A 23,856-nucleotide genomic window follows, 5' to 3' on the forward strand; every position below is an offset into this window, starting at 1 on the left:
ATGTATACAGTTGCAGCTATCAAATTAAAAATGACCTTATATGTTCCTTAAAATATTATTCTTAGTTTAAACATTTTATGTTTTTTTGTTTTATTGTGAACGGAATATGGATTTATATGGATTTGCAAATCATTGCATTCTGTTTTCATTTACATTTTACACAGTGTTTTAGCTTTTTTTAGAATTGGAGTTGTATTTTGCACCCTCCTATTTTGCAGGTGATCAAAAATATTGGCGCATGTAACTGACAGGTGTTTCTTGTTTTCCAGGTTTGCCCTATTAGATTGACTGTTTTAATGGTTAATAACTTTATATTTTTGTTTCATCTGTGAGGATTGCATTTGTTGGTTAAAAAGGGATACGCCAACAAAAACAACAACCCAATAACAGAAACATTGTGAGAGCTCTCAGTGTTTAACAACCTCAACAGGACAGGAGTAAAGGTATCACAATCCAGTGCTCAAATAAGACTTCAAAAACAGAAATATAGACACCATACTACAAGATACAAACCTTTAATTATCAATAAAAATCAGGAGGTCAGATTGGAATTCACAAAGAAGCACAGAGAAAAGCCACAAAAGTGCTGTAACCCAGATTAACCTGTACTAAAGTAATAGAAAGGACAACATGTGGAGAAAGAAAGGATCTGTTCATGATCCAAAACATACATGTAGTTTACAAACATGTGTACAGTCAAACACAGTGGAGGTTGTGTCATGGCTGGTGTTTATTATTAGTTGTGATGGTAACAGAACAAATGAATTCAGAAGTCAACAGAAACATTCTTTATGCCAATTTACAGAGAAATGCATCCAGTGCAATTGGGAGAAACTTCATCATGTAGAAAGAAAATAAACAAAAACAACCTGCCAATACAAACAAATCACCAGACCTGAAGCCAATTGAGCAGTATTTCACATCCTGAAGGAAAGAGTAAAAACAAACTACAAGTGAAAGAAGCTGCAGTAAGATCCTGGAAAATAGGAAGTAACAGATTCATGAACAGTGGAGTACAGGCTTGATGCAGTTTTAACAAGCAAGGGATATCTAACCAAATATTAAGATGTATTTTTGTGCCTTTGCTCACCTGGAAATTGGGTGGTCTACCATCAAAGGTCCCAGTTCAAATTTTGTTTAAATATCAGGAAAATATCACAAAGTGCAAGCTGAAAAATCCGATGTTACCTTTACTATATGTTCACCTTTTGATCTTAAAAAAAAAGGAAAGAAATTGCCTTTCCAGGCCAATACTTTCAGAAGTGACTGTCTGTATATAAGCTACATGGCTTGTGCACTTGAGAAATGAAAACATTTCCTCTGATTCTTTGTACATATTGGTGTGGATGTCAGACATCAGAAAACACAGATCATTGTGCATTATTAGCTGCCTGGACACTGTGGAGGTGAATACATTTATCTCCCTCATCCCTTTCTTGCTTTCGGGTTGGATAGAGAGAAAGATAAAATATTGAAAATCTGGTATCTGGTCTCTTCAATATATATGTTACAGTCCTTGTTTTCCACTGGCAAAAATAATCTGATTTTAACTGGGTTTAAAAGATGAGAACAAATGGTTGTCAAGAAAACCCTGACATTATCAACAAGTTGAAATTTCTTTTCAGATAAACTAGAGAGGGATAAACAGCAGCACAGCACATTTGGTTCCATTATGGTCAGCCGAGAATTGGGACAGGATGAACCAACCTGGAGAGTTGGAAAAGACCAGGTTATGCTGATTTTTGAAGTCACAGCCACTGAGACCAGATTATGTACATTCTGATTTTTAAACATCATTTGTATGATTTTATACATTGCTTATCAGACTATATATACAAATCTCCACATGCACAATCCAAAATCTAGTGGAACATCCTTTCAAAAGAGTGGAGGTTATTATAACAGGAAAAAAAAAATAAATAAATAAAAAAAAAATATATTAATCAGACACAAAATTACACCAATCACTGAGTTGACTGAGTGAACACAGTAGAGCAACAATGTTTAAAGTCAGTATTTTTAAATTTTAGATCATTTTTTTGTTGTTTCTTAAAAGAGTATTAAACAGTGCCTTCTGTGCCTTCATTGAATACTGAGAGGAGGTGAAGTGTAGTTTTAAGTAGGATTAAACCAAACTCATTTCACTCTTCAGACACTATAAAGCATCACTTCACAACCTTGTGGAAGACAAATCAGACGCAATTATAAGCATTAAAACCAGAAAAGGGTTTTGAAATTGCTTATAAGTGAAGTGGGCAGCCAGTGCTGTGGCTCAGCAATGATATTCTCCCTTTCTTATTTTCCTTTTCTGTTACGATCAAAAACTTCTTAAAGTATCCAGTATATAAAGTTTACTTTTACATTAGCATGAATGTATTTCTGTTCGTCAGATAAAGAATTGGCATCATTGTTCACAGATTAACTGAATAACTCCAGAAGTGGGCACCAGAGACAGGGAGAGAATGATGCTCAGTGTTTTTAAGAATGTAATAAAAGCTTAAGTACACACAATGAAACTTCACATATAAGGACAGAAAAAAGTAAAGGCAAACAAAAGGTTACACAGTCCTAATAATAGCTACAGTTATAAAGTTGGAAAAATGCTTGGCTTTGGTACTTGGATTTTCGAGCTGCTTTCCGATTTGGATTTGCCAATATTCAAAACAAAAAAATATGCAGCTAATGAGGACATAATTCCCTCTTATCAGTCTGGTATAAAGGACAAGTAAATGATCAATTATTTTCTTTTAAGGCATATTTCCAAACCTAAGGATAGATTTGTAGTTTTCTGCCCATGCCCTTTTTTTGTTTAGCATTCTCTGACATTAAATGTTGCCCTTCAGTGAGCAACCTTTACACGTGTCTTTAACCTTGATGTACCACATTACTAACCACCACCAGGTGGTCGGAATTTATTATATAAAATATGTTATATCTTGTTTTTATGGGTTTTTATAAGCAATACATTTTTTTTTCTTTTTTTTTTTTTTTTTTTTTTTTACAAAATTTATGAATTCAACAAACGTTCTTGTTTCCTCCATCTTTGCAAAAAAAAACCCCTTGTTTTTTATAGTAATAACAATTTGCTGGAGCACAACATTTAATTTGTTTTATAATATGACAAATATTAGAATGCTATAAGGAACATTGACTTGATTTCTTGAAAATGTATACAGTCAAAATGTCCCCCATTTGAAGAATCATCCATTAACAAAATATTGCCTTTCACACATGAAAATAATATTTATTTTGTCCTATTTTTTTAATGAAGAAAAGGTTCTGGACATCTCAACCTAACACTTATATGTGCTTGGTAAATCCCAGTCCAAATCTACTCCTACTTTCTTAAGAAGCGGTAGCTGTATGTTTAAGGCTCATAGTTACTGATCTTGAGGTCAACTCTGCTCCTGAGGGGCTCAATCATGGATGACCCTGCACTCTGAACCCAGCTTCCTTACAAGTTGGGATATGTGAATAAAGAACTGTGCTATAATGTATATGTGAAAAGTATAAGCTTCTTTCTTTCGGATGATAGCCGATAGATTTTGAAGTGTGGCTTCAGAGATTTGTGTTCATTCAGCTACAAGAGCTTTATTGAGATCAGGTACTGGTGTTAGGTGAGGAAGTGTTTCAGTTCATCCCAAAGATCTTCATTGGTATAGGGGCAGAAATCTGTGCAAGACAGTCACATGAACATGGGCAAAACTTAAAAGCTACAGCATCAAAAAAATTGTGGTAACTGTTTGAGCAAAGATCCACACATCGGTTTGATGGTCAGGTGTTAAACTTTTGGTCAATACACTGTTCTAATGCAGAATACAAGATGATTCATATGTAAAATGTAGTTTGTGCCAAATGCAGCACTGAAGTCCAGATACACAAGAACAGAAACATAATTTTTATTGACAAGGAGTAGTACGTCATTTACTACTTTAACCAACATCACTTAATTATGGTAACCTGGCAACCATTTTTTTTTTTTATGAATATCATTGAAAGTTTGTGTAAATGCATTTCATTTGAACTTTCTCTGTAATGTACTAGTTCCCAAAAATTCATTTATCCTATCTCTTAAACTGGGACCATTTTATAACCCACGCCCGTGGATCTGAAAGAATTTGATGGTGTAGCAATTTCCCAAAGCTTTAGTTCCTCTGCTATATTTAATGCTGCATCTACATTGTACCAAGGAAAAGTAAGTAGGATCCCCCTGATGTAGCTTTATTAAAGTAAAATATCTGATTGAATATTACGGATTTTGTCATCGCAAAGCCAGAAGTGCAGAAGTTGAAAGGATTTCTCACAATTGTGTCCCTGAGCCAATTATACAGCAGAAAAGAGGTTTCAAAAGTGAATCAATAGTTGAAAATAACACCATTTGAAATTACTCCTTTCTGTATCTGCAATTTGGTGCACACTGCCTTGTTCGAAGTGCCTGAGTAGCGTTTTGCTATGCCATTTTAGTTGTATAACTAGGACAGAGTTTTTCAGACTTTTTTTTTTTATAGCAAGCTGATTAGAAAAAGCTAAATTAAACAAGTATTTGCAAGGGCATCACCTATAGTTTGGGACATAATTCAAATTCAATTACAAAACATGAACCTGCATTTTTATGCACAGTAAATTACAATGGCTGCCAAAATTAAAACAGAGTTTTAAATGGACTTTAATTAAGTCCACTGGAAATGATATTTCTTTCAATTTTTAAACATTTTTGCCATGTTAAAAAAGGGATTAGCAATCCATGCATTCCAATTGTACTTTCATATCATTGTGCTATTTGACCAAAACCAAAATGGCCAATCCTATATGTATTTATATTTTCATGAGATACAATGTAGACCTGTCAGTCAAACACTGTGGGTGATCCAGAGTGCATTTCAATGAAGTGAAATAAACCCTACAGCAGTGGTAGCATACAAAAACTGCGACGCTAAAAAATATGGATATTACAGCTGCTAAGAACACTTCAAAACAGATTTCTTCTTGTTTTGCCCTAAAGAGATTCTTAACCTCCAAGAGAGTTTGTATCATTCACAAACACCATTACTAGGCTTTCTCGTAGAATCTTTCATTTAGTCGGTCTACATTTCATCTTCAATACGTGCTTTATCCTGTTCAAGGTTGCAGTGGATCTGGAGAACAAAGGGAATAAAGTCGGAATACACCTAGGATGGGACCAACTGTCTTCAAGTAACCAATAGGCTACTTGTGGATAAGACAAGGTTGCCAGGTCTGCATAATCAATATGACACAAGGAAACAGTATAAACAGTGCAAAACTAAGTACTAAATCTATGTTGTTTCCACAGCTAAATAACCCTGATCCCAAATTTTCTACTACAATTTTGATTTCCATCTGCCTTTTGAACATACCATTCCACATTTAGTTTTCATTTGCTGTTGCTGATTTTGGAGTGCACTTGTGGAGGTTTGTGTTCATTCAGCCACAGGGGTGTTAGTAAAGTCAGGTACCGATGTAGGGTGAGGATGCTTGGATGCAGTCAGCATTCCAATTCATCCCAAAGGTGTTCAGTAGGGTTGAGGTCAGAGCTCTATTGCAGGCCACTTAAGATCTTCCACTCCAACCCATGTTAAGCATATCTTCATCAGCTGGCTTTGTGCAAGGGACATTGTCATGCTGGAACAGTTTTGAGTCTCCTGGTTTAAGTGAAGGGAAGCTTCAATGCTACCGAATCCAAATACATCCTATGTATAAAGTCAGGTGTTTAGCTGTTAATTCACTCTATTTTAAACATAAACACCCACTCTGTTCACCACCACTGTGGTAAACAGAAAAGCATCTCAGAATGAAAAACACGTTGAACCTTAAAGCAGATGGGAAAAGACATTTTGGGTTCCACTTCTGTCAGCCAAGAAAAGAAAGCTGATGCTGTAGTGCAGCAAAACTGAACAGCTAAAAAGTAGAAAAATGGAGCCTGGTCTGATGAAACTTGATTTCTGCTGAGGCACACAGATGGAAAGAGTAGGATTTGACATCAACCAAATTCCAAATCCATGGACCCAACCTGCCTTGTATTACAGTCTAGGCTGTGGAGGAATGTTTTCTTGGATCTGTTTCTTGGACCAATCACTCATTGCTTGAATTCCAAAATGTGTAATATAGAAGCATTGTTGCTGACTTTGTGCATCCCTTCATAACCACAACTTACCCAAAGTATAATGGCTACTTCATGATAATGCACCAATTTACCAAGTTCATGAAGCCACAAACTGGCTTCATTAACATGACAATGAGTTTTGTGGTCTCCAGTGGCCCTTCCAGTCACCGGATCTGAATCCAGTTGACATGGCAACCTTGAGGGCACCCATTGTCATGGATTCGTTTGCCAATACCCCTCAAGGTCATTAGATTGTGATTTTGAACACCTGTTTTGTTTTTACTTATTAGTCAGTTCTACATTTTTACATTTTCTTTGTTGTTACTTAAAGCAAGTTTGAGTTTTTAGCTTAAACTTTGTTTTCTTGGCTTTTTATTCATTGCAAGTTTGTTTAATTCATGAAAGTTTTCATTAAAATTGTTCCGCATTACCATTAACCTTCCTAGCTCTTTTGAAACCCTCTCTGTGATGCCATTATAACAATTTGGGGGCGTGTTACGACAGGAGATACACAGCATAAAAGTGCACCTGTATCATCATGGTAGCTCAGTAGTTAAGGTGTTGGGTTACTGATCGGAAGGTCGGGGGTTCAAAGCCCGGTATCGCCAAACTGCCACTCTTGGGCCCTTAATCCTCTGAGCTCCAGGGGCAGTGTATCATGGCTGACCCTGTGCTCTGACCCCAGCTTCTAAGCAAGCTGGGATATGTGAAGAACAAATTTCACTGTGCTGTAATGCATATGTGACGAATAAATGCTATTCTATTTGCAAGAATTGTAATCACAATTCTTAAAATCAAAGGGAGACCCTACTCAAAATTAGTACAGTGGGTAATATAAGCTTTTTGCTTACTGTATGCATCACATACAGTATAGATTAAGATGGCAGAGGCATTCTATAGGTGTAAGCTCTAATCTTTAGCAGTTCTTGGGTCTGTCCCAGGACCTCGGTCCTTTGCTACAGCGCTAATTAGAGTTGACCAGAGGACATTCTTATAATGTGCCCAAACCACTGAGCTCAAGGAGCAGTGGCTAATCCAAGACTGTTTGGAAGCACCAGCTGTACTTGCGACCTTATTCTTTCAATCACTTCCAACAGTTCATGACCATTTGTGAGAAAAGGGATGTAGCTGAGCTTTGTGGTCCGAAATAAAAACCCTTTTAAACCTGGTTTAATAGCAGATGTTGCATTAAGATACACACACACACACACACACACACACACACACACACACACACACACACACACACACACACACACACACACACACACCAAATCTCTTACATCCATTTCTCAAAACACACTTTAAAAAAAATGGAAAAAGCCCTACAGTAAAGTAGGGCAACAAAAGATGCATCTATATTAATGATGTCTCTCTCTTTGAGAGGGAGACACCAAGCACCAATAGCATAAGAAGAGAAAAACCAGAGTGAATGAACAGTATGAAAGCCACTGCTGCTCTGAAACTCATCTAGGGACAACCAATTTTTAGTACAAACAATCCTATTACAGTGTAGGGAAGTGATTGCTCTAAACTAGTGACTAGAAAGGCCTACAAATCCCCCACCCCCTCTTCGACAGGAGAGTGGAGCTCAGGTTCTGGAGAGCTAAAACCCTACAATGATTTGTGTTTTTTAATTCCACAAAGTCTTTGGCATTTAGGCTGAGTCGAATCACTGTGTTCAATGAGGTCTGCAGAGCTGTGAGCTCTTACAGGATTTGGAGTCTTGAATAATCCCCATGTCTCTTACAATTACCGCTGCTAATAATAATTTGAATATTATTATCAGTGATCCCCTGCCTATAAGGAATGCAATGTGCAAGTGAGAAATACAAATGGGGCAGGATGCGAATCCATTAAAGGGTACCACTCCTGAACATGTACCGTACAAATAAGAATAGGAAAAGCTTTGTGGCACGGATGGTAAGATTCAGTTATTCGCATTTGTGCAGCGGCATATGAGTTAACGATGTGATCCATCGATTTAAAGTGCGCATCAGATACAAGTTGCCATTTGTATCACAAAGCATCGTTTTTAACATATTTGCATAGGTAGAAAATGATTTATTTATTTGTAATTATTAGTGGATGCGCTACACTTGTTTTGATTGATTTCTCCTCACTAAACTGTTTCTCAAGCGTTTTCTCTCAACCCCACCGCTGCTAGGTAAATATGACGTATCACAACACTACGGAGGCGTTACATACAATATAGATTAACATGGAATCATGTTGGATCACATGGAGCTGCATCTTCCTGGAGACAAAACAGAAAAAGAATGTCTGGTTTTATTGAATGCTTTTGTCTCTTTTTTTGCACTGCAAAGGCCTGTTTGTGAAAGTGTTAGAAGTCAGTAGGCACTTAAATAAATTGATGATTTATTATCTGTCTGAACCAAAGAAATAAAAATGTATAAAAGCAAACCATTAGTACCATAATTAATTGCATAGCATCATATTTTTTCATTGAATCGCATTGTGTGATCAAATCAAAACTGGATCACACTCCATTATCATAAGGGTCAATCATATCGCATCGAATCACATATGTATGTTTAATGTCTCGTATTGGCGGCTAGATCTAAGTTATGGAGATGCAAATCCCTAATTGGTAGCATATATAAGGTAGCATATATACACTATATAGACAAACGTATTGGGTTAGACATCTGCATTTACAGATGCAACTAGTGTATTTATTACCCCTCCTATGAAAAGCATGAGCACTTAACTGTAAAATATTGGGTTTGCCATCGATCTCATAAATGCTCGTTAGTTGATATGACCAGCAAATGACATAGCTAAATTATAGCCTGTGTTCTGTCTACAACCACAAAACTTTTATCTAAGCATAACCCTCCATTTCAACCCACTGTGTCAAGAGTTGAGCTGCAAACACATTAGCAAAATGTTGTATCACAATGACTTCATTAATGGCTTCATGTTAACTGTAGCAGCGTTGTCACTATCTACATATAAAATGATTCCAGAAAATCTTCATTGTTTATCATAGTTTCTTCGCCTGAGCACACTGCTGGGAAAACAAACGAGTGAATTAAAACTTAATCATTAATCCTTGCCTGGAGTAACTATCAGCAAAGCCGAATTAAAAGCACACACTACACAATTTACAGAATGAACAGTGAAACAAAGGAAGTCGTTTATAACGCCGTGAATAATTACTAGGGCTTGGAACAATAGAAATTAGCAGGCGACGTCACATTTTGAATAGCGCTTCCACCTCATTAAGCTCTTTTGTAGACTTAGAGAAATGGAATAAATGTTATAGTTCTCCCATAGTGTAAGAAAAGATCGACGGAACAATCCCTGCTTTAAATGAGCTCGAGCAGAAATATATAATGTTGCATTCTCCTAAGAATCTGTACTCATAGAATAGATTCAACAACGCTAGGACTCTGAAGTTCTTTTCATTCAGCGAGTGAATGCAGCAAGTTTTTCTTGAGCTCCGACAACACCAGCGACAGGATTAGCGATTGAGGTGTACGTGAATGTGTGTCAGGAACCGCGTGCTCCAAGCACTGACACCTCAACAATGTTCAGATCCAAACATCCTAGAGTTTATTATGGAGTACAGGTGTGCTTTTATTTCTGTACAGCCCTGAACCCTATGAGGTGGAATAATAGATGATTCCTTGAGGGGAAAATCCTTCAGCTAATAAAAGATCAAATGTGCTGAATGTGTGTTTATGAAAAAGAATATATATATGGGTCACAGTTGCTGCGTAACTGAAATAGAGCAATATATATTAATATCAAAACCATTTAGTTTCTTTCCTTTTTGGGAACCTGCTATACCAGTCAAACACATGTAATGGAAGACTGGAGCACTGTTGTGCAATGATGTTTAGATCTAGCAATTAGTGAGGTGATGTAAAGTATGTGACCAGCTCATACCACAACATAACCTTGTGTTTATTAACTTGTTTAGCAGTGTCTGAACCAGCTTGAAACATGAGAAAATAAGTTTTTTTTTGCATCAAAGGCATCATATTTTTTTTACATTTTACATTTACAGCATTTGGCAGATGCTCTTATCCAGAGCGACTTACTATACATTTTTATCTCTTTTTTTTTTTTTACCCTACATTGTCTTGTGTTGTCTTTGCACTGTTTGCACCAGGTTGCACACTATGTACTTTTTTGTGGCAAGAACACTTAGTCCTTAGCTTTTTGTTTTATTCCTTAGCTCTGTGTTTTCTGTTATGTAGCTTTATGTTGTTTTATGTAGCACCAGGCTTCTGGAGGAACGTTGTCTCATTTTACTGTGTAAGGCATCAGCTATATATGGTTTGAAATTACAATTAAAAGCTTCTTTACATTCATACAACTGAGCATCTATGGGTTTAAGGACCTTGCTCAGTAGACAATGAGTGGGCTTGGTGTTGCTGGGATTTGAAGGCATGATTTTTAGATCCAAAGTCCAAAGCCTTAACCACTAAGCTACCACTTCTAAATTTTTTTGCCCACTATCCAATAAATCTGATGCAATGATTCTCACATTATTGCTTTAGATGGTCCTAGCTTGATAGCCAAAAATACAGTCACACTCTCGCTTTAGTGATTAAGGTTCCTGGATATAATAAATTTTATACATAAGAGCTGCGTCTGTAATCAAAAACCATCATCCCAGGACACTTATAATGATGATATGCTTATACAGAACAATTCTTTCAGTACATTTAGTTCTGTTTGAATTGTTCTGCACATGTACACTGTAATGGTTTCTAATTAAGCCACCAAAGAAGACTTGATGAGGGTCCTCTTGTGCAGTCTCAATTGAATTGAATTGTATTGAACATGATAGATTTCCACGACCAGACTTTGACATTCTAGGCCATAGTCATGCTTTGGCTTCCACCTGTTACTGGAAAAAGAAAGGAAATGAGCTCATAGTTCTATCAAAGTTCTTACCTTTGAGTGTTACTAAGACTGTTTTGTCACTTGCCATGTCAATTATAATGAATTTAGAATGAAGGATTTGTATGAAAAGACATTGTAGCTTATAATCATGTTTTTGCTTCTACATGCTGTTGGAAAAAATGAAAGGGAATTAACTAATCAGTGTAATTGATTAGAATCTAAGCCATTGGATTTACAAGAGGAAAACTGGTTCCTCACATTTTTCACAGTTGAATTAAATTGTACCGAACATTAAGGATTCGCATGACCAGACCGACATTGTAGCACAGGGGTCCCCAAACTTTTTTCAGTGGGGGCCCACATTATTTTTTCTTTCTTTAATGTTGGGCCGGGTCAGTCTGCAACAGAAGATTAAATGTGCTGGGGTGACTACCAGTTTGTGGAGATTTTATTTTGATTTTAAATGTATTTATTATGCCTCCTAATGCTAAATTAGTTTATTGTTTTGCACTGTACAGACAAATGAGCATTACTTTTTAAGATATATATATATATATATAACCTATTCAAAGAGAATTATTACCGTCATAATGGCATTTAATGCTCTTGAAATAAAACCAATGACTTATGCATATGGTTGGTGGGTGAAAAATTAAGCTATGTTATTAAATAAAGGGTCGCCCGAGGATTTTACCGATTCTGAAAGCCAGAGGTGTCAAAAGCACACAAATCTTCACTCAAGTCGAAGTACAGATACTCATGTTTTAAAAGACTCTGGTAGTTACCAATGAGTCGGCATAACTGAGTTCTGTACACAAAGATGTTTTAGCCTTTTCATCTTTGTTGGCCAGACAATGCATACTTCTGCACTGGAAAGCAATAAGATGTCCCTCCATCTCTCGGTGGTTTAAAGATTTGATGTTTTTTCTTAAGTTGGAGAAAATAAAATATACACTGAGAGGTTCTACTGACACCTTTTTTTTGCAAGTGGCAACCTGTTATTTCTTATTTTTGGAGACTACGGGTGTTACCTGATCTAATTCGGTCAAAATTGGACTGTATGCATAACCTTTCTTTTGTTTCTTCAGTTGTTTTAACAGGGGGATTTGGGGTGTGTGTGCGTGCGCATGTGTGTGTGTCTTTGTCTGGGGGTTTGTTTGAGTTTTGGGTGGTGGGGTGGGGGTGTTTGCTCTTTGTTGTTTAAAAGGAAAAATTTAGAATTTCTGTTTAAATTTTTGTATCTGTGATTGTTGATTTTTCAATAAAAAGAATTGGGGGAAAAAAAAAACTCTGGTAAAAGTTGAAGTACTGACTAAATAAAGTATTGAGCCTGGTTTAAAAATGTAAAAAGTACAAATTACAGACATTTGTGTAAAAGATTTAATGAGTGAAAGTAAAAAGTGGTCAGAAAAATTAATTGTGAAGTAAAGTACTGATACCAGAAAAATCTACTTAAGTACAGTAACAAAGTATTTTGTATTTCATTACTTCCCACCTCTGCTGATAGCTAGGTTTATTCAACCAATAGTTCTGAATCGATAAATAGATTTTAAAAATGGATAACTGGATAAAAAACAAACAAATATAAGACTCCATTAAAATAGTACTGGACTTTTATTACAAAAAAAACCTACTGAATCATGAAAATATGCTAAGGGAAATAAATATGAATATATTAATAAATTATTATAATTATTTAATGAATAAATCATGAATAATAAGTATAATATAGCCCTTTTCGTGCAGCACGCAGTCTCAAGTGTAAAAACAAACAACACGTGGTGTCAGTGATTCACCTATAGAGGCTGCTTTCCTAAAGACAGCGGACCGGAAGCCGGAAAAACTATTCTAACAGTCAACTATCTGTGCCATGACCTCTATTAAAAACTAAGGGAAATTTTAGTTTGAAAGCCAACATTTATTATTAAACGCACGTGTTTTTTTGTGTGAAACATATTTCAAAAATATATTTTTCAAATATGTCTCTGGCATTGTTCAGAGGGCTGTTACAAATGTGGGGGCGGGCCATATTTGGCCCACAGGTCGTATTTTGGGGGCCACTGTTGTGGTCTATAGTCATGCTTTGGTCTATAGTCCTGCTGCTGGAAAAACAAAAGGAAATGAACTCATGGTTGTATCACTGTAATGGTTTAGAATCTAAGCCATGGTGTCAGTGGGAAGAAGATGAATCCCTCTCATGTAATCACACCTGAATTATATTAAATTGTATCAACTATGATGGATTTCTATGAGCAGACATTGACACTATAGCCTATAATTTTGCTTTGGCTTCCACCTGCTATTGGAAAAAGAAAGGAAATGAAATCATATTAAAAGAAATTGGATTCTTGTTCTCACCTTTCACTATCACCAAGACAGGATCTTCTCATGTTGACTCAGTTGACCTGAACTCTATTAACTATGATTAAGTGCTATGAGCAGATATTGACATGGTAGCCAATAGTCATGTTCTGGCTTCCACCAGCTAATGGAAAAAAAAGAATAGGAATGAATTAATTGTTCTTTTACTATAATGGTTTAAAATCTAAGCTGTTCCATGCCACTAAGAAGAAAACTCAACGTGGCTCATCACATGTCCACTCAATTGAATAGAACATGATGGATTTTCATTGCCAGACCTTTACATTATAGCCCATAGTCATGCTTTAGCTTCCACCTGCTACTAAAATTGAAGAATGGAATTGAAAGGCTATTGATCCGATGTCCAGATTCATTCATTTGTGAATCTTTCACTGACAGATCACAGAGACTCTAAAATAAGCTCTGATGGAAATTGCTAAGCCATTGCCGTATAGTGTTTAGCTTTTCTTGTTAAGTGTCCACACATTCCTTTCTGTTCCTCTTTAAGGATGCAGTTTGTCTGTATTTAGTAGATCATGACTTTCAAGACAAGATGCGCATATACCATTTTACCTCTCTTCACTTCCTCGTTGTTGTTTGTCGATTCATAAACTGACAGCATGACGAGATTAAGATGAGAGTTCAGAACGACTTTTTATAGCTGATGCAACATCACTCACTCTGTCTTTAACTGCCTTTTTTTTTCATCCACCCCATTTATGTGGTTTCCCCAAGTGAATGTTGTGTCAATGCTGCACTTTGCACTGGTCTAATGGAAAGAGCAGGCCTGACCCTCACATCGACACTATCGATATGTTTACACAAGCTTTAGAAGGAAGTAAGAGAAAGCTGATGAAGGTGGCCTATGAAAAGGGAGTTTATTTTCGTCCAACAGAGCCCGAGATAGACAGCGTGTGAAGGAGTGGAGGATAGGGATTATCCAACGAAAGATAAAAAAAAAAAAAGAAAAAACCCTGCTGCAGACAAAAATCCGCTTTATCCACCTTATCAGGTAATGTTTTTCACTCATTTCCTTCACATATATACTTATCTTCATTATCACACACATACCTACTCTGTAGCCGTACCTAATAGGCATAGCTTTTACAGGCAAGTTGTAATCCGCACATTATTTTTTTTACATCAATACGTCAGAAAAAAACCTGGTGCCTGATAATACGCGGCTTTCTTAACAAACACGTCTTGTGTTGTGCAGCTGAGTGGAGAGTAACGCAAGGCCTGCCGGTCAATGCTGGTTCCTCTGTGCCTCATTGATTCACTAGATAATTGTGTGCCTGAATTACTCTGGGAAGATTACTAATTTTTTTTTTTACACCCATTAATTATTCCATGTAATCAATTTGTAAGAGTGGCAAAACAATGGAAAGGACGCGCACCTCGAATTTCAGAGCGCGGCACAGAAGAGCAGTGGATTAAGGCATTGCTCATTAATATGAAACGCTCATGGGCATTTCAAAACTGATTAGTGTCACTAGCCTGTTGAAAAGCTGAAACTCATTATGATAAGCAGTGATAAGTGTCATATCGAGAGCCTGTGTAGTTATTTTCCGACATCCAGTCCCTCGCTGTCTCATTTGTCTCTTTTTATTATTATTTTTTTTTTTACATTTCACAGCTCTTGGTCTAAACACATGATGAAGGCAACTTTCTGTCAGTAGTTATATGTACAGTGGGTACGGAAAGTATTTAGACCCCCTTAAATTTTTCACTTTTTGTTATATTGCAGCCATTTGCTAAAATCATTTAAGTTCATTTCTTTTCCTCATGAATGTACACATAGCACCCCATATTGACAGAAAAACACAGAATTGTTGACATTGTTGCAGATTTATTAAAAAAGAAAAACTGAAATATCACATGGTCCTAAGTATTCAGACCCTTTGCTGTGACACTCATATATTTAACTCTGGTGCTCTCCATTTCTTCTGATCATCCTTGAGATGGTTCTTCACCTTCATTTGAGTCCAGAAATGTTTGATTATACTGATTGGACTTGATTAGGAGAGCCACACACCTGTTTATATAAGACCTTACAGATCACAATGCATGTCAGAGCAAATGAGAATCATTAAGGTCAAAGGAACTGCCTGAAGAGCTCAGAGACAGAATTGTGGCAAGGCACAGATCTGGCCAAGGTTCCAAAAAAATTTCTGCTGCACTTAAGGTTCCTGAGAGCACAGTGGCCTTCATAATCCTCAAATGGAAGACGTTTGGGACGACCAGAACCATTCCTAGAGCTGGCCGACCGGCCAAACTGAGCTATCGGGGGAGAAGAGCCTTGGTGAGAGAGGTAAAGAAGAACCCAAAGATCACTGTGGCTGAGCTCCAGAGATGCAGTCGGGAGATGGGAGAAAGTTTTAGAAAGTCAACCATCACTGCAGCCCTTCACCAGTGGGGCTTTATAGCAGAGTGGCCCGACGGAAGCCTCTCCTCAGTGCAGGACACATGAAAACCCGCATGGAGTTCTCCAAGATGGTGAGAAATAAGATTCTCTGGTCTGATGAGACCAAGATAGAACTTTTTGGCCTTAATTCTAAGCGGTATGTGTGGAGAAAACCAGGCACTGCTCATCATCTGTCCAGTACAGTCTCAACAATAAAGCATGGTGGTGGCAGCATCATGCTGTGGGGGTGTTTTTCAGCTGCAGGGACAGGACGACTGGTTGCAATCAAGGGAAAGATGAATGCGGCCAAGCACAGGGATATCCTGGACGAAAACCTTCTCCAGAGTGCTTTGGACCTCAGACTGGGCTGAAGGTTTACCTTCCAACAAGACAATGACCCTAAGCACACAGCTAAAATAACGATGGAGTGGCTTCACAACAACTCTGTGACTGTTCTTGAATGGCCCAGCCAGAGCCCTGACTTAAACCCAAGTGAGCATCTCTGGAGAGACCTAAAAATAGCTGTCCACCAACGTTTACCATCCAACCTGACAGAACTGGAGAGGATCTGCAAGGAGGAATGGCAGAGGATCCCTGAATCCAGGTGTGAAAAACTTGTTGCATCCTTCCCAAAAAGACTCGTGGCTGTATTAGATTAAAAGGGGGCTTCTACTAAATACTGAGCAAAGGGTCTGAATACTTAGGACCATGTGATATTTTAGTTTTTCTTTTTTAATAAATCTGCAACAGTGTCAACAATTTTGTGTTTTTCTGTCAATATAGGGTGCTATGTGTACATTAAGGAAAAGAAATAAACTTAAATGATTTTAGCAAATGGCTGCAAAATAAAAAAGAGTGAAAAATTTAAGGGGGTCTGAATACTTTCCGTACCCACTGTATGTATGTGTTATTATTAATATATACAGTGAGGAAAATAAGTATTTGAACACCCTTTTATTTTGCAAGTTCTCCCACTTAGAAATCATGGAGGGGTCTGAAATTGTCATCGTAGGTGCATGTCCACTGTGAGAGACATAATCTAAAAAAGAAAATCCAGAAATCACAATGTATGATTTTTTTAACTATTTATTTGTATGATACAGCTGCAAATAAGTATTTGAACACCTGAGAAAGTCAATGTTAATATTTGGTACTGTAGCCTTTGTTTGCAATTACAGAGGTCAAACGTTTCCTGTAGTTTTTCACCAGGTTTGCACACACTGCAGAAGGGATTTTGGCCCACTCCTCCACACAGATCTTCTCTAGATCAGTCAGGTTTCTGGCCTGTCGCTGAGAAACACGGAGTTTGAGCTCCCTCCAAAGATTCTCTATTGGGTTTAGGTCTGGAGACTGGCTAGGCCACGCCAGAACCTTGATGTGCTTCTTACAGAGCCACTCCTTGGTTATCCTGGCTGTGTGCTTCGGGTCATTGTCATGTTGGAAGTTAGTGGAATTATGACCCAAAAGTTCTTTTTTGGTCTCCTCTCACCACATGACTTTCTCCCATGACTCCTCTGGATCATCCAAATGGTCATTGGCAAACTTAAGACGTGCCTGGACATGTGCTGGTTTAAGCAGGGGAACCTTCCGTGCCATGCATGATTTCAAACCATGACGTCTTAGTGTATTACCAACAGTAACCTTGGAAACGGTGGTCCCAGCTCTTTTCGGGTCATTGACCAGCTCCTCCTGTTTAGTTCTGGGCTGATTTCTCACTTTCCTTAGGATCATTGAGACCCCACGAGGTGAGCCATGGAGCCCCAGTCCGAGGGCGATTGAAAGTCATGTTAAGCTTCTTCCATTTTCTAATGATTGCTCCAACAGTGGACCTTTTTTCACCAAGCTGCTTTGCAATTTCCCCGTAGCCCTTTCCAGCCATGTGGAGGTGTACAATTTTGTCTCTAGTGTCTTTGGACAGCTCTTTGATCTTAACCATGTTAGTAGTTGGATTCTTACTGATTGTATGGGGTGGACAGGTGTCTTTATGCAGCTAACGACCTCAAACAGGTGCATCTAATTTAGGATAATAAATGTAGTGAAGGTGGACATTTTAAAGGCAGACTAACAGGTCTTTGAGGGTCAGAATTCTAGCTGATAGACAGGTGTTCAAATACTTATTTGCAGCTGTATCATACAAATAAATAGTTAAAAAAATATACATTGTGATTACTGGATTATTTTTTTTTTATTATGTCTCTCACAGTGGACATGCACCTACGATGACAATTTCAGACCCCTCCATGATTTCTAAGTGGGAGAATACTTCAAATACTTATTTTCCTCACTGTATATATATATATATATATATATATATATATATATATATATATATATATATATATATATATATATATATTTCACAAGCTTTCCATAAAAGAAAATTGAACTGTTTGAACGCTTCACTTGCAGGTTATTAGGAACTACTTTTCATTCTAACATGCAATTAGCTACTCATGTCGCAGTGCTTCAGTTTTGATCCAGGGCAAATATTAGCATAAGGAACATTTTGATCTCTGGGACCTGTGGTGGAAGAAGTACACAAACCATGTACTTGAGCTAAAGTTAAAATACAGTAGGTAAAATATTACTCCAGTAAAAGTGCTCCCTTAAAACTTTCTATTGAGTAAAATAACAAAAGCCTTTGCCTTCAAATGTACTAAAGCCTACAGAGTACATAAGTAGATACCACCAAGTAGCAATCAAAACAAGTTCAAAAGAGAGCATGCGTTCGATCCTGATTGGTGGCTTGCTGCGTGCTTGACCAGTTTTTTTCCACCCATAAATAAAAAGTGAGTGATTTTGCAAAATGTAGTTCAGCAAAAAGTTTTTTGACTTTGAAATGTAGTGAAGTTAAAGGTACAGATACGCTTATTATTAAAAGCTACCTAAGTGGAGTAACGAATTACATTTACTTTTTTACTGTCCACTACTGACGGTGACTGAGCAGGGTTAATTATGCTAGAAAGTACTGAACTCTCCTAGACACACAGCAGCTTGTAGAGTTTAGAGAGAATGGGTGGGAAAAACAAGAAACAGCCATATTGGAAATGCTTTGTTAAAGAGAGAGATGTCAGAGGAGAATGGGCAGAATGTTTGAGCTGTCAGGAAGTCAAATAACCACTCATGACAACCAGGGTGAGCAGAAAAGCATTACAGAACACATCATGTTGAATCTTGAGGCAGATGAGCTGCAATACATAAGTAGAAATGACATCAGGTTCCTACCCTGTCAGCCAAGAAAAGGAAGCAACAGTGGGCACATTTTTACAGAATCTGGACAGCTGGAAGACAAATGCTTTTTTTTTTTTTTTTGCCTTCATAGAATTCTTTTTCTCTCCATCTTCTCTGTGAAAGCTTGCTTTAGATTAATGCAGTCAAGCTGGAATTATTCCCTCTTTTAAAATTCAAAGCATTTTTTGTGTGTCTATCTCTCTCTCAGGCACCATGAATCAGGTGTGGCTGTTCTCCATGGCGCAGTGTGTGCTGTCGGTGTTCGTGATCGGCATGAACGTTAGGCTATGTATGCTTTCGGATTCTAGCCGACACCTAAAAAACGTTTCCTCCTGTCTAAAGTTCTGTTTGGGCTGGGTGGGAGCTATTGGGGGTGCCCTGGACATTCCAGTTAACATGCTGCTGAACCTCAGGAGCACTCAGTGCCTGTACACATGCATCATGCTGGTGTGTGTCCCCCTGCTGGTCAGACAGTTCACTGTGTGGCTGCTGCTGCTTCTCATTCTCAACACACACCTGCATTGTCGGTTTGGAAACAGGTGAGTCTAGGGTTTCCTCTATTTTGTAAAATTTCTTTAATAAAATTTGTTGACCCAAGGATATAGTCCAGGAATGAATGTTTGGCTGTATGTGTTTCAGGTACACAGGCTTGGTAACACGTCGGCGGATGCTGTGCCTGGTGCTCCTCATCTGGCTTTGCTCAGTGGTAACAGCTTTCTCACAGTTTATTGTGTGCAACTCAATAGACACTTGGGGCACGGAAGGCCTGGGATTCATTTGGACCAACCATACTCTTCATAAGCCACACCATCCGGCCCCATCTGTGATTGGCAAATACCTTCCTTATGGTGGATTCCTGTCGAAGTTCCTGGTGGAGGACTTAAACAACTTCACCTATGCAGAAATTCACAGCAGTCACTGGGGCGTCTGTGCTCATGACACTGTTCTCAGTCCAGCCTTTTTGGTCTATGTCTATGATGTTGCTGTTTTTTTCATCCCCCTTCTTATTCTGCTTGGTATCTATATAGATCTAAGCTGTGTGATGTCACACCAGGCTGTGATGAGTCTCTCTGAGCTGCAGATGAAAACCTCAGGCTGGTCTCGCTCTCTGGTTCTGTCCTTGTGTCTTCTGGTTCTTTTATACCTACCCTTACACACCATCCATGCTTTGTATCTCTTTGACCCCAGTCGCCAATGGCCTCTTTGGGCAAATTATCTATCCTCCATCCTCTTCCAGGCTTATGGCTTGGTTCCTCCAGTTCTTTTCATTACTTCTCGTCAAAAAGGGAGTGAATCTCTGGCTTTAAAAACAGCCACCCAACAGATAAAGTCTATTCCCCAAACAACCTCAGAGATCTGTTTAACTGAGCGAATGCCAAAAGGCAAAGCACGTCTAAAGGTGTGATGCCATCACGGTGGGTTTCACAAAATCCATGCATTTTTTTTTGCTCTGAATGATGCTCAGTAGGCCAAAACCAATTAGCAGATTTTAAATACCGTTTTCGCCCTAGTGACCGCGACGCCTGTCCCATGATAACGATGTAAGCTTTTTCCAATGTTTCTGAATAATTATGATTTCCTGTCAGCTAGCTGTAATACTCAAATTAATATTCCCTGACAACCACCTCAAATAACAGTAATGGCACTGTCCTAATCGCATCCCTCAGAAGGATTAACTGGCTACATGTACTATAGCCCAGCGATGAAGACTGATCGGAGCATGTTTAATTAAACCAAGAGCAATAATAAAATCTAGGATGGGAGTCGGCAATAATTGTATTCAAACATAATTGACCTCAGATTTCATTGCTGTTTGATTAAACGTGTCTTTCTCATGTGGAGCCTGAATAAAATGCATAGCTCAACACTAATTAGGTTCTTTTTTTTTTTATATTGGAAATAGCGCGGACAAAAAAATGACCCTGTCTGATATTTAAATTGTACAAAGGTCTAGCTCTTTTCCCTCTCATTTCACCAACTCACTCTGTATCTTACCGTACTTTTTTAAGGGTGAAAATCTCTGGCTAGGCCCCTAATTTTTTCAGTGCGTTATGATGAGTGGTCCCTTCTGACCATTGCTTTAACTGTCTCAACTCTCTATCACTCTTTCTTTCTCTTCTTCCCTCTGAAGCTTTTTCTGTCTCACTGAAGTGGAGGCCACACAACTACCTTTCTGCACATCATTATTGAAAGGTAAGGTAACAAAAAGGTACCAAAAAAAAATTAAAAAAAATGGAAAGGCCCATTCGATTGTACTCGGTGCATGAAAGATCTTTTTGTTCCCTGCTAGCTAGAACAGCTCCTTGCCGTAAGCAGTTTTTTTATTTTAGACAGACTTTCTGCATTAATAGGTCACTTCGAAGTAAAAAAAAAATTACATTCAGAGTGTGACTTAGGACATCGCTAGCCATCGCTTGTTATATCTACCTATTAAACTGGTTTAAAGGGCTAGGAATACATAAAACATGCTCTTATCTTGTTTATTGCGATAGTTCTAAACGCATTTTTTATATCTTTATACATCATAATGTAGTGCAGTCTTTTTTAGGATCCTACTTACTGTAAAAATTTCCTCAACATACGATTTGTTTAAGTTTGAATTTGACAAATTAACGATCCTAGCTAATTAGCCTGCTAGCATGTCTACGTACCGCTAAAAATAGGGAATTTGGTATCGCTGTTGACATTGAACAACGGGCATTGACATAAAGCAGCTTTTCAGAAATAAATACATTAAGATAATAAACATTAATTTTCATTTGTCTCAAAATGTATTGCCAATAAACAAGCTTGAGGCGGTAACTGCCTGTGATGAATATAATAACGAAACCCTGAGGCGAACCAGACTCAAAAAGGAACTCGTCCTCATCTGGGTGACGCTGCTGACAGGTGAAGTGAATAAAACTGATTATCTCTTCATCATGGCACCTGTTAGTGGGTGGGATATTATTAGGCAGCAAGTGAACATTTTGTCCTCAATGTTGATGTGTTAGAAGCAGAAAAAATAGACAGGAATATGGATTTGAGTGAGTTTGACAAGGACCAAATTGTGATAGCTAGACGTCTGGTTTAGAGCATCTCCAGAACTGCAGCTCTTGTGGGATGTTCCTGGTCTGCAGTGGTCAGTATCTATCAAAAGTGGTCCAAGGAAGAAACAGTGGTGAACCGACCATCTTCTTTAGCTCAAATTGCTGAAAAAGTTAATGCTGTTAATACTCAACAGGTCAGGACTGTTTTGGCAGCGAAAGGGGGACCAACACAATATTGGGTAGGTGGTCATAATGTTAGGCCTGATCGGTGTATGTAAAGCCTGCATACAGTCTACTAAAAGAAACAGAATGTTTTTTTCCCTTTAACCAATTTCAGAACACTACTTTGGAATTGGAGTCCAAAACCAACCAAGAAATTTTAAATAGTGGTTCTTTCCAGACATAATTTATACATTATTTTGTATTTGTTTTTATTCCGTTCCTAAATCCTTATTAAAATATTAGAAGCAGTGAGACCTGGCTGCGGGTGGTGGACTGAAGATCTATTCCCTGCTCATCACAAGTCAATTCAAGTCAAGTCAAGTCAAGTTTATTTCTATAGCGCTTTTCACAACAGACATTGTCTCAAAGCAGCTTTACAGAAATCAACAGTTAAGGTGAATGGTGTGTATTTATCCCTGATGAGCAGCCGTGGCGACTGTGGCAAGGAAAAACGTCCTTAGATGTTATGAGGAAGAAACCTTGAGAGGAACCAGACTCAAAAGGGAAATCCATCCTCATTTGGGTGATATCAAGAGTGTGATCATAAATCTTTCAACAATACAGAACACTGGAGAGTGAGAACTAACATGAGCACTGGAGTATAAGATTATAAGTAATGTTCTTTCTACAGTCTTTTACAGTCTTTATGGTTTTAAATCTAGGAGCTACTAAGCAACTTATAAAATAGCTCAACATTTGCGATCATCACAGATCCAACACCAGCTTCTCCATGCCAGAGCCTTTAAACACTCCAGGAGGTCCAGTGTCAAAACTCCACACATGAAGTCACATGACCTCGAAGCATTTTAGCTAAATCTTACAGATTAAAATAAAGGTAAACTGGTGTAATTGAAACACTAGGATTCATCTGGTTTAGAACATGAAACAATAATGTTGTCTGAAACTACCACTAAAACCATGTTGGATTATAAGTGGGTTTATAAAACCAAGTGGGCTTTGGAGATGGGCTGAGCTCTATGCCGGGCTTGAAAAGGTCAGCATTTTACATCTCCCTGGCTCAGTGTGCAAGTTTAATTAATAGATCCCATGGTATTAATTCAAAGTGACTGGATGTGTTATAAAACATTTTTCCTAGCCATCTGAAAGGCTTCATTAGTTCTAATGAGTAAAACCGTTGAAGCCCTTTTTGGATAAGTGGTGTAGAGTCTTAAAAGTTATAAAATGACCAATCGCCTGATTCGCCTTGACACCAGCGGAGAGATTTTAGCAATCCTACACAAGGCTTCATCAGTTTCACTGAGTACTAACTAATGAAGTGCTTCGAACCGGTGGCAAACCATTTTCAGGATTATAACTTATGCCCAGTCACATTGAACTAACACTACCAGATGTAGAATATGATCTGAGCGGCTGAAAACCTTTTTAGACTTGTTTAAATCAAACCTACAACACTGATATAACCAGATTTGAAAGACAGCCTGGGAAACTCAAGCAGATTGTTTCTGCTTATAACATACTTTGTATACGGTCTCCTCCAAAATATTTGAAAATCCACCCATTTTGCTAGATTTTGTGACAGGTGTTTCTTGTGTGCCTTGTGATAATAGGGTATCTGCAAGAGTGAAAGGAAAAGTTTATAGGTCTGT

At 37.9% G+C, this 23,856-nt stretch overlaps 1 protein-coding gene across 3 annotated transcripts; it reads left to right on the top strand.

Annotated features, from left to right (window-relative positions):
• The first annotated feature begins 832 nt into the window (after positions 1–832).
• LOC310724367 (adenosine receptor A2b) lies at positions 833–21,035 on the top strand. 3 transcript variants are annotated; one of them, XM_083538265.1, is made up of 4 exons: positions 833–1,729; positions 5,124–5,233; positions 19,207–19,537; positions 19,638–21,035. In XM_083538265.1, exons 3-4 carry the CDS (start codon positions 19,212–19,214, stop codon positions 20,401–20,403), a joined length of 1,092 nt encoding a protein of 363 aa, XP_083394391.1. In that variant the 5' UTR covers positions 833–1,729; positions 5,124–5,233; positions 19,207–19,211; the 3' UTR covers positions 20,404–21,035. The 3 variants fall into 3 exon arrangements, with proteins under 3 accessions (XP_083394391.1, XP_083394392.1, XP_083394390.1); XM_083538266.1 differs by lacking the exon at positions 833–1,729 and having other exon boundaries at positions 4,969–5,233; XM_083538264.1 differs by lacking the exons at positions 833–1,729; positions 5,124–5,233 and adding an exon at positions 13,578–14,375.
• The last annotated feature ends 2,821 nt before the right edge of the window (positions 21,036–23,856 follow it).

The sequence above is a fragment of the Silurus aristotelis genome, assembly GCF_946808225.1.
Source record: "Silurus aristotelis genome assembly, chromosome: 1".
In the NCBI taxonomy this organism is placed as follows: Eukaryota; Metazoa; Chordata; class Actinopteri; order Siluriformes; family Siluridae; genus Silurus; species Silurus aristotelis.

Coding starts and splice junctions, on each gene's coding strand:
- LOC310724367 (XM_083538265.1), top strand. CDS start 19,212: ATGAATCAGGTGTGGCTGTTCTCCATGGCGCAGTGTGTGCTGTCGGTG. Junction 19,538..19,637: donor CATTGTCGGTTTGGAAACAG/GTGAGTCTAGGG, acceptor TATGTGTTTCAG/GTACACAGGCTTGGTAACAC.